General features: G+C 41.1%; 1 protein-coding gene across 7 annotated transcripts in view; it reads right to left on the reverse strand.

Annotated features, from left to right (window-relative positions):
• tsc2 (TSC complex subunit 2) overlaps positions 1–15,587 on the reverse strand; it is a 33,521-nt gene continuing 17,934 nt past the window's right edge. For 3 of the 7 annotated variants that reach the window (XM_030728997.1, XM_030729167.1, XM_030728848.1), the window contains 16 exons: positions 13,626–13,766; positions 10,157–10,318; positions 9,909–10,070; positions 9,234–9,346; positions 8,714–8,956; positions 8,262–8,510; positions 4,859–5,019; positions 3,504–4,099; positions 1,561–1,639; positions 1,401–1,487; positions 1,122–1,308; positions 869–1,008; positions 699–777; positions 517–608; positions 336–434; positions 1–239 (listed from right to left, as the gene is read on the reverse strand). In XM_030728997.1, the coding sequence (XP_030584857.1) occupies positions 81–239; positions 336–434; positions 517–608; positions 699–777; positions 869–1,008; positions 1,122–1,308; positions 1,401–1,487; positions 1,561–1,639; positions 3,504–4,099; positions 4,859–5,019; positions 8,262–8,510; positions 8,714–8,956; positions 9,234–9,346; positions 9,909–10,070; positions 10,157–10,318; positions 13,626–13,766 (2,749 nt within the window). In that variant the 3' untranslated portion in view covers positions 1–80. Of the gene's footprint in view, positions 240–335; positions 435–516; positions 609–698; positions 778–868; positions 1,009–1,121; positions 1,309–1,400; positions 1,488–1,560; positions 1,640–3,503; positions 4,100–4,858; positions 5,020–7,536; positions 7,627–8,261; positions 8,514–8,713; positions 8,957–9,233; positions 9,347–9,908; positions 10,071–10,156; positions 10,319–13,625; positions 13,767–15,587 lie in introns of all 7 variants that reach the window. The other 4 variants (XM_030729255.1, XM_030728913.1, XM_030728774.1 and 1 more) reach the window with 4 other exon arrangements.

Here is a 15,587-nt window from a genome sequence, read left to right on the forward strand (position 1 = left end):
TTTCAAACTTTTATCAGTGAGTTTTTATTCAGTTCACAAATTTGTGCATATGTGAGTGTGTCTGCCGGGGCAAGACGTGATTAGACAAAGTCTGTGAAATCGTCCACAGTTGACACAAGTCTTTTTCTTTGCCCAGCGGTTTCTGTGTTTGGTGCTGAGGAGCTCTGTGGCTTGCTCTGCTGAGCGTGCTGAGTGAGCGCGATGCCGGGAGTCGAGCGAGACTGGATGGCTTCTTGAGCCTGAGCAACAGCAAGAAAGGAAAATTGAATTTAGAGAAAATAAAATATCAGTAAGCGCAAGTACTGGTAATGAGAGACTTGGTGTGTTGGTCTTACCCTGGTCCTGATCCTCTTGATGTGTCGTAACCTTGCTAGCCACTTAGAGGCATAAGCGTCAGAGGGGTTAGCTCTGTACTGATGCACCAAAGAGGCCATCTGAGGAGAGACAAGAACAGTCAAGAATGTTTGTTATCGCCGCAAGTGCGTTTGACTATATGTGAGAAGATAAAAGACTCACATTTGCATGCAGAGCCATTTGTCTGACTAGCAGGGGAAGGTTACGGTCTGAAACTATTTTTGCCACCGTTGTGTCTACTAATCCCTCAAGGTCTGAAAGAGAGGATGACGAGGAACTCATTAAATTTAAACAAAACACAAAAATGAGGAACATGATCAGAAAAGGGAAAATGATTAGCTCACCTTTGCGGCACTGGAGGGTAACAAGGTTACATTCATAATCCAGGGGTTTTATAATGACTTCTACAAAGTTGAACTGCCCCTAAAGGAGGGGAAAAAATAGACATTAAAAGATCAACTGTAGATTTCAGACTCTTATGTGTGTGTGTGTGTGTGTCTCTCTCTCTCTCTACCTTGATTGTACCCAGTTTGTACTCCTCTCCAGAGTCATTGTATACCACCATCACAAAATCATTGCCAATGTGGCGCTTTTTGTTGCAGCAGCCCTTGTCGCTCTCTCGGTTTGGCATCAGTGTGGCTATGTGGAAGATAGCTGCAGGGACACGGATTCATATATAATGTGCAAATAAGACTAGTTTTTTTTTTTTTTTTTTTTTAAACAGCCAATGTGACTCTTTTTCCTGACCCACCCACCCACACACTAACCCTGCATGATGTCATCATGCCAGCAGTAGGTGAACTCTCCATCATCTCCATACTGGTCAAGCCCCCCAAGGAAGATCTGATCTGGATCACAATCTTTCAGATGGATTAATTTGCCAAGCCCTGTGAGGAAAGACGCGTAGCGGTTCGAACCGTACTCATTCGACAGGATGGCGACCTCATTGTTAACCTGAAGAAAGTGAAGAGGATCATTACATTAAGCCAGAGCATATAGAAATTAGGTTACAGTGATAAGCAAAATTGCAATCAGTGTGTTTTCACCTGACCAGCTCCTACAAACACCACCCCGATTTTATGGGTGTCATAAGGGGGCATCTGGTCCAGAACCTTCACAGCACGGTCTATCACCTACCACAGAAAATACACAATGTAAACAACACTGTTTGACCATGAAGAAGGTGTAGGGGAGAAGTCAGCTTACCTGAGTTTTGGGCAGCAGAAGTGGCTTGTTGGCTTCATTCCCAAAGAAAGGAGAGTGGTAGAGCTGCAGAAACACAAAGCTAGAAGAAATAAAGAGAAAGAGTCAAGTCAGTTTGGACACACGGACATGTAAATTGTAAAACGGACTGGTTCTTCCATTATCGACTCTACATAAGCATTCAAAGCACTTTATATAGTAGGTCTTATTTGCCCATTCACACAAGCACTTTCTATGTCTAAGTACTTTCTATTTAACAATCAACTCGGGGTTCGGTATCTTGCCCAAGGATACTTTGGCAAGCAGAGTGAAGCAGCCAGGGATAGAACTAACAACCTTCCGATTAGTAGAGGACCTGCTCTACCTCCTGAGCCAGCCCAAATCAATGTGTACAAGCAATGTACCTTCAGGCAGCTGTATACTTGATTGAGCAATAGAACCTGGAGTACAATCAAAATGGAGCTTCTGGTATCAAATATCTTGTCCCTTGCCAAGACATATCTAAACACTTATATGCAAATATCTGTTTTGAGAAATTAAGAATTGCATTACAATTATAAGTAAAAAACCCAAATACAAAAAATTTGAGACGCTGTGTAAAATGTAAATAAAACAGAATGCAATGATTTGCAAATCTCATGAACCCATATTTTAGTCACAATAGACCATAGAAAATATATCAAGTGTTTAAACTGAGAAAATCTAACATTTCAATAAAAATCTTAGCTCGTTCTGAATTCTAGAACAGGTCTCAAAAAAAAAGTTTAGACAGGGGCAACAAAGTGGTATTTAAAAGAAGAGAGGCAGAGTTTCTCAGAAGATGGGCAGAGGGTCACCAATCTGCAAAAAACTCTGCCCACAAGTTGTGGAACAATTTCACAATAATGTTACTAAACATAAAATTGTGAAGACTTTGAATCTTTTGATATTATGTACTGTAGATGAGATATTAAAAGAGTCTGGAGAAACCTGTGTGCACTTGGGACAAGAAAAAAAAAAAAAAAAAAAAAAAAAAAATCAATATTGTGGACGCCTGTGATCTTTGGGCTCAGGCAGCACTGAATCAGAACAGGCATGACTCTGTAATGGAAGTCACTGAAGCCTGTGAACACCGTGTCGTCCCCAAAAACATGAAGGCCGCATCATCCAGACTAAAGATCAGAAGGTCCATCCAGCTTGTTATCAGTGCTCACTTCAAAAGTCTTAATATCTGACGGTATGGGGGTAGATTAGTACATAAGGAATTGGCAGCTTGAGCCTCTGGAGAAACACCATCAGTGCCGAAAGGTTTAACCACAGGTTTAAGAGCAACATATGCACCCATCCAGACGACATGTTTTTCAGGGAAGGCCATGCATATTTTAGCAGGACAATGCTAAACTGCATCTATTAAAACAGCACGGATTGATTTTTTTATTTTTTTTTTTTAAAGAGGGGGTGCTACTGTACACAGTGGTAAACAGCTTTTAAAACATCAGTTTTGAGACATACTGCCATCAAATTCAAAATGCCCCCCCCCCCCCCCTAATTTTTTCAGTTTAAACATTTGATATGTTTTCTACGTTCCTACTGTAAATAAAATATGGGTTTATGAGATTTGTAAATCATTTAATTTTGCTTTGATTTGGATTTTACGCAGCATCTCAACTTTTTTGGAATTCTTTGGAATTTTTTGTTCTTGGAAGGTGTTTATAACCTTCATTTCCAAGTGGTGCACAGCACAATTTCTGTGGACTTTCTGATGTTTTGTCACCTTCCTTTTTTTTTTTTAATTTAACAGGGTTGCAGGGCATAATTAAAATTTGCTTCACTGACAGGGTGACACTTTTGATCTTGGAGACAGAGTCAAGATGAGCTTACTGACTTTACTTGATACGTTGCATCATTAATTTGGCAGAAACACATGGTAGAAGTTGCAGCAGTTTCTTGTATAAATTGTGGAATACCTGGGGCTCAGTCCAGAGATTTTCTCAGTATTGCTGGGTCCAGATCGACTATGGTAAGAGTCCCTCTCTGTCCTCCTCCTGGAGGAGGGGGCTGATACTGAGATTGTGTGACCCCGGGGTCGATGACCTCCACTGGGGGAGACAGGTCCAGATTGTGCTGGTGGAAAAGACAACCTCAACCCTGTTCCTCCACTCTGAGATGACACTACAGCTTGGCCTTCAGCTGCTGGACTTGGACCTCCTGCTCCATTAGTTTCCACTGCTGCATTTCCCTCCACCTTGTCTTTCTCAAACTGCGGCTGCTGGAGTTGAGGCTTGCCATCTGAGGGTGCTCTGGGCCGTGACGTGTCAACCTGCATGTTTTCTGACTCCATAGCAGCCTTGGTGAAGGCTTCAGGTAATGTCTGGAGCTCAGGAGAGGAGCTGGACTTGTTGAGTCCATGACCCTGGGACTGAGTGTGTGTCTGGAAGGGAAGGTCAGGGCCCTGGCTGCTTGGGGTGGAAGGTCCAACAGTGGGCTGATCAATTGGAATTGCTCCCTCGCTTACTTCTTCCAGAGTTGACTTTTCATCATCCTGACTTGAGGTAGAGGAGGACTGAAAATGGGGAAAGAAAAAAAGCTATTTATTTTTAGCACAATAATGACAATATCAAGATATCTGCATGTTTTAACACACACCACTGTGACATTACTCACTGGTTTATTAAATCCTGTTTCAAAGCACTGAAATCAGCATTTTGGCTGCTGCTGACATCTTGTTTTTGCTTTTTCTAACCCTTACAGAGAGGGAGGGTGTGAGGTCACTAAACAGGTATACAGGGGTGACGTGTCAGTTCCCAGTTAGCCATTCCATAACTCATCCTTTTTTTGTCATCTTTTTTAAGCAAAATGAGACATTTGAGGCTTGAAAGGCTTGAAACAAGCATGAACTAATCATTGAAGTGTTTGATGGGGTCTCAGATCAATTCAAACTTATTTTTGTGATAGGAATCACCATCCCCTCTTGACCATTAGAAAGAATCCAGGCTTAAGGCATTTCTGCAAAGGCATCATTTTATCAAACCTGCAAGTTAAGTGCATATAGTCTATGGGTTTTAGTATGCTGCAAAACTACACAGCACGGTTTGTTAAGGGCAGAATATCAACACTGCTAAGTGTGTAATTGGTAGCTACACTCCAACACAGACTATCAGCTGATACAGGTGGTACAGATGGGATAAACAACTTGTAGGTACAGACACAAACAATAAAGCCATAACAAGTGTTTAATTAATATTAATAAAGCACACGGTACTTTATTGTTGCACAAGCCATCATTAAGTCTGCATGTGCGCCTTTGTTAACATGGTCCTACCCTGCTGAGTGTTCCAGGAGGGGGAGTCTTTGTAAACTTATCATCAGGAGCCATGAAGATTGGATCAGAGGACACTGGCTCAAACTCTTCACTCTCCAACCAGTCAGGTGGGGTGTTTGCTGTAGCAGCTCCTGACCCCTCCTCCAGCACCACCACAGAGTCTACAGCAGGATACAGCCACAACCACGTGGGTTATAAGTCAATGTAGGAACAAGAAAGCACATGTAAACACACAGCCACACACACCACAATCTTAACCACTGTTAATCACACAAACATTTATGCAGGTGTTAGACTAAAGATTTTAAATCAGCTGTCAGTAGTAATTTTTGACACCAACACCTCACAAACAGACTGCCAAAAATCTAAATTCAAACAAAGCACATAAGTCAAACAAATCATGGTAACAGAATCATATACATCCACGCTGATGACCAAACTCAAGCAATTAAAGACTTGTGCAAGATCATGACCTACAGTGACATCAGCCTACAATCACTGAGATCACAGATTGATATATCAGTGCGGCAGGCAGCATCTATGCATCACCGGTTCATCTACTCATTTTCCATCAAGACGCATGCATCGGTTTGGTTATCTCAACCCAAACACATTGCAGCTACAGCAACAGTAGCCCAGACCAGCCTCGTATCTCCCAAACAACACATTCAAAGAAGAAGAGAAACAGTCACAATCAGGCACATTTATTGTTTAACCCCCAAAACTGCAGCTCAGAAAATGTCTTCATCACCCTACTGGTCAACCAGTAAAGCAAGGAAGTGCATGTTGCTTAGATGAGGTCTGGGCTTTCCTGTTGACAACATCAGAGGGTCAGAGGTTAAAGGTCAACCTGGGAGTATATTTCAGAAACACAAGGGTTAGAAAAAATGATTAGAAAGGAGGGAAAAAAATGGAAGGTGTCCAAAAAAAAAAAAAAAAAAACTCAATTCATCTTTAGGTGTCACTGATTCCAGTGCGGACACATTTTCATTACCAGGTACAGAACCCCCCCGTGTTAATAAAAGACTGAAAAGTAAAGCAAAAATACTGAGTTTCTAAACTTGCACAATCTTTAAGGATACAACAGCAGGTCTTTTGCACAACAGAATGTGATCAGTGTGCTTGAGAGGATGTATGGAAAAAGATGGATCTTCCTATCATTTCTTACTTAAATTAAAAGGAGCAGTTTTGGGAAACATGGGTATTTGCTTTCTTGTCTAAAGTTAGATGAGAAAACTGATTCCACTCTCGTGTCTGTTAAATATGAAACCACTGCCAAAAGCCTCATCGCTCAGCATAAAGAAGAAAAACAAACTAAAAAAACCTCCAAAACAATAACAGGAGACTTTATCACAGTGATGACAACACTTCAGAACATCACTGTACAACTATCAGTAGTTAAACATGAATCTGCAGAGGAACATTTTCAAGCAGCATGGTTGCACTCAAAGTCTACCCACAGATGCAAACTGAGGCAAACTTCGTGGAAAACTTCACTAAAACCACTTTGCTTTGAGCTGTGTCACAAAAGCCTATCTGCTAAGACTGGATTTTCCTGATGCCAACAAAAATAAACACAGAGGATAAGCTTGTCACCATTTGAGGGCAGCTTTTAATTTCACTTTTGAATAGAACAGACCAAAAAAAAAAAAAAAAAAGGCTAGGAGAAAAGTAAGCCAAGTTCTGAAAATTTGTTATGGTGTATTTATTTCAGCTATTGGTTGTATTTTTTTGGGAGATGCTTCTGGGTTGTAAAACGGTCCAAAAATACTTCAGTCACTATATTGCCAAAAGTAATGCAAATCAAAACTTCACTTTGCATTTGGTCTGATCACACAGTGGACAGTAAACACGAGGCTGTATGTCTAATGGGCCTGTTACAGTTTCCACGAGTACGCCATCGTCCGCAGGTAAATTTCAACACTGGACAGTGAATGCAAGGCCCTGCATGGACATTGTTAGTCTGCCAGTTTTTTATGACTGTTTGGACTCCTCTGGACTCAAACTGATTGAAATACGACAACGAATCAACTACACACACACGCGCTTACGAGGGACTTCAAGCTGATGAACATAATAGGAATGATTACTTGTCCGTGGTGTTTGCAGCAGAGTATAATTGCTGCTTAAATGTTTCTGACACTACACTACAAAAGGGCAACAACTGCACATCCATCCTGAAAGCGGACTAGACTATAGTATAACATAATATAGTATAATAAAAACAGCTACTCCTCCGTGGGGTCTGCAGTTGAGTATGCCTGCAAGGGCATATAATCACAGCCCTAACTCAACAAAAAAAATGTACCCTAGAATTCTGACTAAACTCTGACAATTCCCACAAAGCCACAATACATTACATGAGCTTCAGTTTTTGTACCAATCTAATATCTTGGCATTGCTTCAGAGCTTCTGGTCTTAATAGCTTTTCAGAGAGCAAGATGCTTCCCCCCTTGTTTCACGTCTTTTTGCTAACTATCCCCTCAGTATAAATGACAGATATGAGACTGGCATAAATCTTCTCATCTAACTCAAATGGATCAGGGGATACAATTAGCAAAACATTTCTAACTTGTGCTTGCAGACAGCTGCATTGTGCAAGTGAGAAGAAATATACTGCGCCAGGAGTTTTCTGGAGGGGGTAGAGGATGTGAGGTCGCACACGTGGTGGACAGTACCTGCCCAGGAAATGCTCCTGTGCAGCCTGCCAGGGGCTGGTGGGCCTGGGGGGGTAGTACCCATACCCAGAGACCAGAGAGAGCCACCCACTTCAGGTGAAGTGCCAGAGGACAGGTCAGTGGCACATGAAGCCACATAACACACCGCAGCCAATCACAAACCAGCATGGGTGGTGAGGATGAACAAACATGAAAAGAAACTAATCAGAACAAGGGAGGAAATGCAGTTAAAGAAAGAAAAGAAAAAAAAAAAAAGGAAGAATGTGGGAAAAGTTGATGTAAAGAAAATGGATCCTCAGAACAAATAAAATGACCAAAAATCACAGGACACTGAAACAGGCATCTGCAAAAAATATAAAAAGAACATGTGAATCAAGGCAGTGATATCTGACAATCAATAACCTAAGCGAACCCAAGCTGGGTTACTGATCATCTTCAGGTTCAAATCCAGCATTTACAGGCAATTTGGCATTTCGCTCAGTCCATTAAAAGGGACTGAGAACAGGCAGTCACGCAGACAGAAGGGATGCATTCATGCATAACATTACATCTCACTGTAGCTCGCTATTCTGGATGTGCTGTTTTTAATTTTATGGGGAACAGCAGGAACCAAAACGTTTGGGACCAATAACTCATCAGTAGTTATACAACCTCCTATTAGAAAAGAGAAAAGAAAAAAAAGCTGACATTTCTAGTTTTCTATGCGCAGAAAAACAGTTTCTCACCTGTGTTGGAGCGCTGAATCAGGTTTGCCTTTCCTCCAACGCTGCTGTGTGTTTGGGTTAGGGGCTCAGAGACAGGAGTTGGTGCGGGGGCAGCTGTGCTAGCAGGCGCGCTGGCTGTCTGAGTGGGAGGTTCCTTCACTTGTTCCATTGCCATCAGGACACTGGAGAGCTCCTGCAGTGGCATGTTGCCAAGCTCCGAGGAGAAAGGGCTGGGTGGGTTCTCTAAACACATTAGCCAACTCGTGTTACCTGTGAAGACAGAATTAGAGACCAAGAGTGTCAAGGAAACAGTATCTTTAAATTCATGCCAATCATTTAACAAAATGCATTAAGAGGTCTGTGAATGATATTTTTTTTTCCCCCAAAAGGCACCTTTGGATATCCAATACCAAAACACAGAAAATCTGCACAATCACTGTAGAGGTGACAGTGTTTGCCCACTGGTGACATACCTGATGGCCTCCGTATGAAGATCTCTGCCCAGCCTTGCGTGAGCATTGGGGCAAACTCAGCCAAGCTAGGGTTGTCTTTAAGAGAAGGAGGAGCAGATGGAGTGGCAGAGGTGGAGGAGGAAGGACCCAGACTATCCAGAGCAGGACCACAGGAGGGCGAGAGTGGAGTAGTCAACTCACCCTCAGAGGGGGACACCAGAGGACTGAGACTCTGAGCTGGACCAGCACGTAGAGCATGGCCACCTGGAATTTAAAGCGTAGAAAAAAGGAAGCAAACAGTCATTTAGGTAGACTGACAAAGACAAAAATTGCTGCTTTGCTGCTGCTCTCCTTGCCTTCAATTTTCTGTTTGCAGAAAAAAGTACAGGGAGGAAATGTGCTCTCCCAGAACAGAGTCCTACCCCAAATATACTATAACTTCTATAACTGAAATACAGGCAGAAATGTATTCTACATAAACAATAACAATTACAGTAGCAGTGTTACAAACTTTAACATCTTTTTTTTTTTTTTTTTTTACCTGACATGGAGCGAACTCGTATGCGTGTAGCTCTGTTGTGCTGCTGGCTTGACTGTGACTCCAGTTTGGCTGGAGCCTCTTTGGTCATTCGGGTGTGCAGTGACGGGTCTGACCTGCAGGATCAGGAGAGCAAAAATGATTTCTAACAAGACAAAGAGGCTACAGCCATGCTTGCTGCTCTGTGAGTTTGTACTTATTAATGTATAGTTAAGATCACCAACTTAGTTTATTATTTTAGCATTTTAAGGTTTGTTAATTTTATAAGTATTAAACATTTAAGATGAAGCTTAATGTCACCAGTTTTTCAAGTATTTTCAGATTATAAAATGAAAAAAAAAGACATTTTGACTTTTAAATTAAGCTTAAAAAAGTGAAAGGATCATTAAAATGATTGTAATTTATCCAGTTTGGGTTTTTTTTTATATCAATATTTCATGGCAATCCATCCACTAAATGTAAAAATATTTTACTCAGAAACATGTCACCCTTCCTTTAAATAGTTTCCTTCTGATTGGCTTCCCTTGCAAACAAAAAGTAAACAGGTGGGTGGGGCCTCTGTGCTCACAGTGAGTGTTTGGAGCAGCCTAAAGTGTGAAAAACTCCCCCACAAAACCAAAGAGGTTTGTGTATAGAGAAAAGTTGCAGCAATTTAGTGTATGTGAAAGCATGCATCACCTGGTCATTTCCCCTCCTCCTCCTCCCAGACGATCAGCCGTGTCCAGGCCCAGCAGCGCTTGGGTCCTGACCCCTCCACTGGTTGTTATAGTCACCAACTTGTTGCCCACCAACCAGGTCATACTGCGGCCTCCTGCCAAAAGGAACTCTGCGATGGGAGATCTAAGTGAACAGAGGCCAAAATCATCACTCTCACTGCCTCTCCCAACTCTTTTTACAAAATATTAGGAAAAAAAAAAAATTCCAACCTCTTGGGCAGCGCAGAGAAGTTGGAAAACACATATCTCGCCATCATGTCGAGACAGGTCTCTGTGAGCTCTAGGTGGACAGTCTTCAGTCCCTCATCAGCCTGAGTTACAGCATTTTCATCAGCAGAGCCCAGACTGCACGTGGTGGTTGAGGTGTGCATCCTATAAGGAGGAAACAGAGAGACAGCTAAACAACAGCAAAAGGTGGAGAAGAACAAGATGTGGGCACAGGGTCCTTGTATATTTTAATGTGTAATGTGCACAAAGAGACATGCAATTTCTAATATATTGGTGCAGAAAAAAACTGCGAGAAGAATCATACAATCACCCGTGCTCATGTTTCTACCTATAATCACATGCAACACAAGTAAACATGGACACATGCATTCATTTTGTGTATACAGCTGGGTTCAGAAGTATTTGGAAAGGATTACAAATTTTGCACTTTTGCCTCTGTATAGCATCACACTGGCACTTAAAGAAAGCAATCAAGATGTTACTTATGTACCCAAAAATCATTGGCTCAGAGTTAAACGTTTGTAGCCATTATTGGAAACTCTGTTTGGAAAGTTTATTAATATTAATGCATTCCCAAGCCTCGGATCCCTAAGGTTAACCATCATCATTAAGCCCTTTTCATAACCCTAACCTAATACTAACTTAAACCCTAAAATCAAGTTTAACCAAGTTCTCCTTATAATTTTCTAGGGCACAGAGTTATAGTTTCTGCTCAAATTCAACCAAATGCTGCAAAGCTGATAGAATGATGCTTGGCAGTACAGGGAGCAACGGCCCAAGGCATACTCTTAAAACAGAGCACGGTAATGTTTTTAAATGACCTGATCTCAAACCAGCTGCAACCCCCCCCCCCATTTACTGAAGACAAAAAGCCTAAACGCACACAAATAGCTTAAAGTGGCTGCAGTAATGAGCTTCGTAATAGTGAAATCTCCGCATCCATGTTTTCAAGACTTCAGGCAGTCACTGGCTGCAAAGGATTTGATTCTAAAAATAATTCTACTTATAATAGTAGCAGTTTGTTTAATGACTTTTGCCCCTTGGAAAACTTAACCTGAAAGTATACATGGCAAAAAAGCATAAATTGACAGTTTAAATACTTATGGACCCAACTTTTTATGCTAAACCACCATAAGATGATTACATTTTTCTAAGTGCACATGCAGAGACACATGCTGGGACATGTAATGTGTGGCCTCACAGGCTGTGATACCACACTGATTCTCTCTCTAAATGTAAATAAGCTCTCTCTGGGAGGGTGAAAGGATCTGTAACATATTTTGATGTAGAAAAACCAGCAGGTAGAAGCTACGTGCGAATCAATGTGTTTAACTGTATGCTAATGTCTCTGCTTAATTGGCATTCACTGTGCAGCAGCTTTTTGTATTCAGAAGTAGCATTTCTCCATGCTCTACACAAGAATCAGTTTGAAAGCAAATTTACAGATGTCAACATCAGCCCAAGGGAGATAATGGATGTGTTTTGAAAGCTTGCTGCTTAGAAGTAAACACGCTCAAAATGAGCAATTTACAACACTCCAGCCCATCTGAGATGTTTCTGCTCATCAGAGGGGAGTAGTCAAGGCAGACACTGTTTTTCAGAGTCAAATCATAAAGAAGCACAAAAATTAAAGAAAAGATCACATATTAAAAATCAGAAAGTAGTGATGGGAAGGATAAAGAAAGAGCAATCATAATGAGGTGCCCCCACCCAACCCCATCCCACCTAACTATTCTTCTTAGCTTCAGATTCAATATAAATAACACTCTATAAAAGTGTTAGGGAACAGCTGCACTGGCAGGAATACATCTCAACTAAAGATGAATTTTTCCAAAAGTTATGTGTAAACAATATTAAAGAATATTCCTAAATGTGAATTAAATGTTTTGAGCATGAAAATATATGCACAGTAACAGACTTGTAGATCTTTTGTATGAGGCTAGAAGAAATCATCCAAGTCCCAGAATGTGAATCAGCAACTATTCATCACATTTTATACTTACTATTCTTCTGACAATGACTCATTTTTCACTTCAATGTTTAGCGGACACGTACTCCAAAAACATGACCATGAAATACTCACGACTGAAACAGTACGGGTTTGCGGCTTCCTGCTGCCGTGCCATCACATGCTGTCGTACTTCAGTTAACTGAGTGTAACCAATTCAGAGTAAAGAATTAAAAATTTAACCTTATCCAATCCCGCACAGGTTTTTCTTATAAAAATCTCATCTGAAAGACTAAAAGTTTTGAATGTGGTCATGTTCTCCGACATGGAATAAGTGTCCACACAAGGAGACGAGTTTTAAACCTAATTCACACAAAAATCAGCTCTCTGAGAGCAAAAGCAGATCATCAGCCACTCAGCAGTTGAAGCAGGTTAAAGAGATCAACACTGCAGTTGTTTAATCGCATATATTTTGTTTGATTGTCAAACATTGAACAGTACTTTACATTACATCAAGTACTGAGGGTTGGCTGCCATCTGGTGGCCAATACTAGTATGACATGAAAATAAAGTGGCATGGCAGCCACACCTGACAACTGCAATGTTGTATTATAGTTCTTCCAGATACTCAAAAAAAGTCAGCCAAGCAGAGATAGGTTTATGAAGATAAGTGAGGAAGAGTGTTGGTGTTGTGTATGTGCTGTTGTGAATAATGTGTTGACCAAACTGTTAAAACTTCACCTCAGCCCAGGTAGTTCTAAAACCCCACGCTAGGAGATTGCCATGGTCATAGCAGTACAGTGGATATTTGAGTGGAGCAAAATAAAACCAAAATTATGTGAAGCAAGCAAACAAAGCTTTTGTGTTGCTGTTGCCACCGTCACTGGTCGAAGAAGCAGAAGTGCCCCCACACCAAACAGAGGGAGCCAAAGTAGGAGGTTGCAGATGTTTACACTGAAGTTCATAAGATCCCACCATTGTGAATGCACATGCACCAGTCCCTTCTGCCATTCATTTTTTGTTAGGCCAATCAAACCAGTCAGCAATACATCCAGCAAACAAACAAACAAACAAAAAAAGGACATACAAATAAAAATCAAGCCAAAGACAAAATAAATTAAAAAGGCAAAATCTGTGTTAGAGCAAAGTGAAAAACATCAATGAGGAAAAGATGTTTTCCAACATCTTCTACAAACACTGCATGCAAAAGCAAAATCAGAAAAAGCAAAAATCTGAATCTGCACAAAAATGAACACAGCACAAAACAAACCAAACCAAAAAAAATAAAATTAAATCAAAAAAAAAAAAAAAAAAAAAAAAAAAAAAAAAAAAAAGGTCGCCACACAAACCTTCCTCTAGCATGCACCACCCACTCCAGGTGCCCCTGGCATGACCCTCCCCCCCAGACAGTGACCCTAGACCCCATCAATCCCATGAAGGAAGCAGTAAGTGTTTGGGTTGTTATTGGTTTTTGTTTTGTTACCCAGAAGGCTCTTCTCTAACCTGCGGACCGCATGTTCGGAGACGCTGATGCTGCGGGAGCGGAAAGCGTCCATGGCTGAAAGGTCCCTCAGCTCTTTAACCGGAGAGCTGCTGCTATTGGCTACCGCTGCTGCTGCCTTTGCCACTTTTGCTGCCCGCAGGCTGAGTGGTGAGGAGTGTCCATGGCAAAGGTTGTGGGGGATTGGGCCCAGGATGGAGTAACGGTGGTGTTGGGTAGTTAGGGGATGGGGGGCATCAAGAGGTTGGCGGTTTGGGAGTGTCGGGGAAGTGCGGTGTGAAAATATACCAGGAGACAGCAGGAATCATCACCCGAGAACCAGAGCAACATGAGGTGACCAGGAGCGCACGCCACACATGGGGAGGAGCAGGGTACAGAGGAGAGGGCCACAAAGGTCAAAGAGCAGGCGTCACATGAGGAAGGAGGGGTCAGGAGCAATGTAGGAAGGATCCAGGACGACACAACCACCCCCCAAAACCACAACCACAACGCAGCACCCACGGGAGGCAGCGGAGGGGTGGGTGGGGGGGAAGGGTCAAATAAAGGAAAAACAAAACAAGGTGAAAATTAACAGCAGTGAACATTATGAATCAGATTACAGGAGAGTGGAGAAAGAAAAAAGGATTAAAAAAATAAAGGATATATGCCAACTAAACAGAAAACAGAGAAGCTACTGCAGAGGGAAAAACAGCTTCTGCTATCCAAAAAAGAAAAATACACACAGAAGTATTCAGGAGAGCAACAAAATAAACATTACTTCACACAGCAGGTTTGTATAGAAGCCAAGGACTAGTACAGAAGTATAACTGTAGGGATGGACTCAGCACAGGCTTTATGAACAAAGTTAAATGAAACAAATTAAACAAAAAGCTGGATTAAACCTGAGGGTTGGAGCACAACAGACTCAGACTGGACCAAATACTAGATAAGATCAGAATCATTACCAAAAAATTTGTGTTGTGGAACATTTGCCAAGAATGTTTTAAAACTTAAATTAATAAATTGGAGTCAAATAGTGTGCAGACTTTTTTCCCCACTCTTAAGAAACACATACTGTCCTTTTTTTTCCCACCTTGCAAAAATGTTCTTGGAAATGCACAAAAACACTTTTTTTCTGAAGTTTTAATAAATTGAATCTTGACATCCTGACCAGCATCGTTGTGGAGACTGAGCTGAGGAACTCCAACCCCACTATGGGCAATAAGCAGCACAAGGACTCTGATACCAAAATATGGAAAACTGAAAGTTGATATGGAAAAGTCATAGAAATGGATGTTAGCAGAAGCATTTTGCATTATTGAGAGCTGCAACTGGACTTTGTTTTGTTTTTGTTTTGTTTAATTAGCAAGTTAAAAATATCGGAAGGGTTTCATAAAAATTAATGAGTTAACTCAATGGAGGAAAAGATTGTAAACTAATAAAATGCTACAATAAACTTGTGAGCATAAAATACATTAAAAATTGTATTATAGTGTTTGTGAAATAAACACTAAGGTTCACTGGGTAAATACTGGTTTAACTGGGACTTCTGACTTCTACACTAAGCACTTTATTTTTAAAAAAACAGTTTTTTGTGTAGGAAAATGACAAACATCTAAATTTTTTACTCACTGTTGCCACTTTAGCAACTTTTCATAGCTCTCTAACAAAATTTTATTTGTTTTTAAATAAGCATTTAATAATAAATTTAGCAAAACATCTATGGACAGATTTGTTTTGCCAGAGAATGTCTTGCTCTCCTGCTGCTGAATCTGCTCTCTCTCCTTCTGCTTGGCTTAGTGAGTGAGATAACAGCAAGCTGCAGCACCCAAACCAAGCAAATAATTGACCTGTCACTTCTAACTTTCTCACTATAGGTGCAGACAATGTGCAGTTTAGTTTGATCTATAGATTCTGCAATGAAGCGTCTGGACTTGGACCTAATAAGTACTGAACTGTTACTTTTACTGAAACTCAGGAAAGAG

The sequence above is a fragment of the Archocentrus centrarchus genome, chromosome 1, assembly GCF_007364275.1.
Source record: "Archocentrus centrarchus isolate MPI-CPG fArcCen1 chromosome 1, fArcCen1, whole genome shotgun sequence".
Taxonomy (NCBI): Eukaryota; Metazoa; Chordata; class Actinopteri; order Cichliformes; family Cichlidae; genus Archocentrus; species Archocentrus centrarchus.